The sequence below is a fragment of the Egretta garzetta genome, unplaced genomic scaffold (assembly GCF_000687185.1).
Source record: "Egretta garzetta isolate BGI_Z169 unplaced genomic scaffold, ASM68718v1 scaffold140, whole genome shotgun sequence".
NCBI lineage: Eukaryota > Metazoa > Chordata > Aves > Pelecaniformes > Ardeidae > Egretta > Egretta garzetta.
This window is the reverse complement of record NW_009258376.1, coordinates 890,789-893,122: the sequence shown is the minus strand read 5'-3', so window position 1 is coordinate 893,122 and position 2,334 is coordinate 890,789. Positions and strand designations below refer to the sequence as shown.

Here is a 2,334-nt window from a genome sequence, read left to right as displayed (position 1 = left end):
GCTGGGGACGGGGCTGAGCCCTCCTACCCGTGGCGGGACCTGGCTGGGTGCTGGGTGCTGCTCCCTCGCCCATCCCCACCCCAGCTGGGTGATGCAGCTTCGCAGGAGCAGCCCGGTGCTCACTGGTGCGAGCGAGCGTGATCTCTGCAGCGATTTTACGAGCGTAAATCCATCGGTCAGCAGCGTGTCCTGGCCCCTGCTGCAAAGCACATCAGGCGGGTTGTGCCGCAGGGACGCGGGCGTGCGCGGCACCGGTCAGGACCGCCGCTCCCCTGCCCCTCCGGTCAGCAATGACCCCAGTTCCCCTGGGACAAGCGGAGTTTTAAATGCTAATTAACCTGGGTTGGATGCTAATTAGCCTGGGTCGGTGGCTGGTAGCAAGCGGGAAGTTTGCAGGACTGGTAGCCCTGGGGGAAACGGCTGGAGGGTCGCGCTCCGGCTTGGCTGCCCCAGTGCGTTCACTGGACTCGAGTTCGTTGTCCGGTTGCTTGAAGCTCAATTAAAAATAATAAAGGAGCCACCCTGTTCAGTGCAGGCGGGCCCCGGGGTGGAGGCTGAGCTGGGGGGTACGCTCTCCGTGCTGCACCAGGGCACCCAGGGCTGCAGCCAGAGGCTCTGCCAGGTCCCATCCCGGGCTGGGGGCAGAGCCCGTGTCCCAGCGGGATGCTGGGCTCCAGCAGAAAAAACTTCTCTGACTGCATTAGCTTTGCCGTGCTTCACCTCCCCGCTGCTTCCCCGTCCCAGCCTCTCCTTTAATGACAGCGCTTTTAGCTCCCAGCCCTGTAAGCGTTGGGCAAGGTGGCTCTGCTTTGGTGACAGCTCCGCTCTCCGGGCCGCGGCCGGTCCCACAGCACGGGGCCTCCTCGCAGGAGTGGTTCTGCGAGCCCCGAGTGCTGCCGGCCCCTGGGCAGAGCCCCGTGGCACAGGGAATGGGCAAACGAGCAGCTCGGCTCGCTCGTGTCCGCCGGGGAAGGCTCTGGCAGAGAGGGTGGTTTGAGACGGAGCGGTGCTTAGGGAAGGGGACGCCTTGGCTGGAAAGTCCTGAAGGACGTGGGAACTGGTGCAGCGTTGTTCCTCGGGCTCTGTGGAAAACCCCGGATTGTGAAACCTTGGGAAATGCAAGAACACTTCTGCTATGTGGTGTTAGCATGCCCTGACCCCTGTTCCTGCATTTGAGACGCCTTCGGTGTTTACTTACTTTTTTTTCATCTTAATGTTTCCCGCAGAAACGGCAGATCTTGGTGACGGTCATCGAAATCTGCCTGCCGCTGCTCTTCGCTGCCATCCTGATAGCGCTGCGGCACCGGGTGCACTCCATCAGCCACCCCAACGCCACCGTCTACCCCCCGGAGCCCGTGGATGACCTGCCGGGCTTCTTCTACCGCCGGCACCAAAGCAACCCCTGGGAGCTGGCGTACGTCCCCTCCAACAGCAGCGCCGTCAGGAGCATTGCCGAGGCGGTGGAGAGAGCCTTACCCATCCACATCAGAGGTGAGCAGGGGCTGGGGGCTGCAGCTTCCACCCCAGGAACTGGTACGGATTTTTACTCTGATAAATCATGGAGACACAGAATCATTGGGTTGGCAAAGCCCTTTCAGCTCCCCCAGCCCAAGCGTTCCCCTACCCCTGCCATCCCACCCCCAAACCCTGGCCCTCAGCACCGCCTCTGCCCGGCTGTTAAATCCCCCCAGGGCTGGGGACTCGACCCCTTCCCTGGGCAGCCCCTTCCAGCCCCTGACAGCCCCAAGGGGAAGGAATTGTTCCCCATGCCCAACCTCACCCTGCCCTGGCACAACTTGAGGCTGTCTCCCCTCGTCCCATCGCCCCTTCCCTGGGAGATCCTGACGCTCAGTTCCAGGGATGCATCGATGCTACCAGAACTTCCAGGCAATGGCTTTATTTTTGTTTCACTAAAACCGCAGGATTTTGTCTTGATTTTTGCTCACGTTTTGTTGCAGTTTCAGTCTAGGAAAATATTGCCCTAAAATAGTAAGGAACGTGGCTGTCGCTTCCCCGAGACAAAGTATTTTTGGAAATCCTGTTGCGCAGAAAATTTTAGCGCTTCATGTTCCAAACTGAAGATCACGTTAGGATTTTTTCTGAAAGAAGAGCAGACTCCTGCTCTCAAGGAGGAGGAATCCTCTGGGTGCCCCGGGGTGGGCACAGCAGCATCCCCTGTAAATCCCCCGTGCCTTGCCCGGCTCTGGCTGGGCACATCCCTCGTGTCTTGGACCCAAATGGTGGTTTCGGTGACGGCTGAGCATCGTCCCGCGTTGCGTTGCCGCGCTCCCTGCCTGCACGCCCGCCTTTCCCCTCCCCGCAGCTCAGGGCTTC

General features: G+C 60.6%; 1 protein-coding gene across 1 annotated transcript in view; it reads left to right on the top strand.

Moving 5' to 3' along the window:
- Positions 1-1,969, top strand: part of LOC118452437 (ATP-binding cassette sub-family A member 3-like) — a 5,564-nt gene extending 3,595 nt beyond the window's left edge. The window contains exons 2-3 of the mRNA XM_035895676.1: positions 1,227-1,533; positions 1,959-1,969. Of these exons, the coding sequence (XP_035751569.1) occupies positions 1,227-1,533; positions 1,959-1,969 (318 nt within the window). The remainder of the gene's footprint in view (positions 1-1,226; positions 1,534-1,958) is intronic.
- Positions 1,970-2,334: the final 365 nt, after the last annotated feature.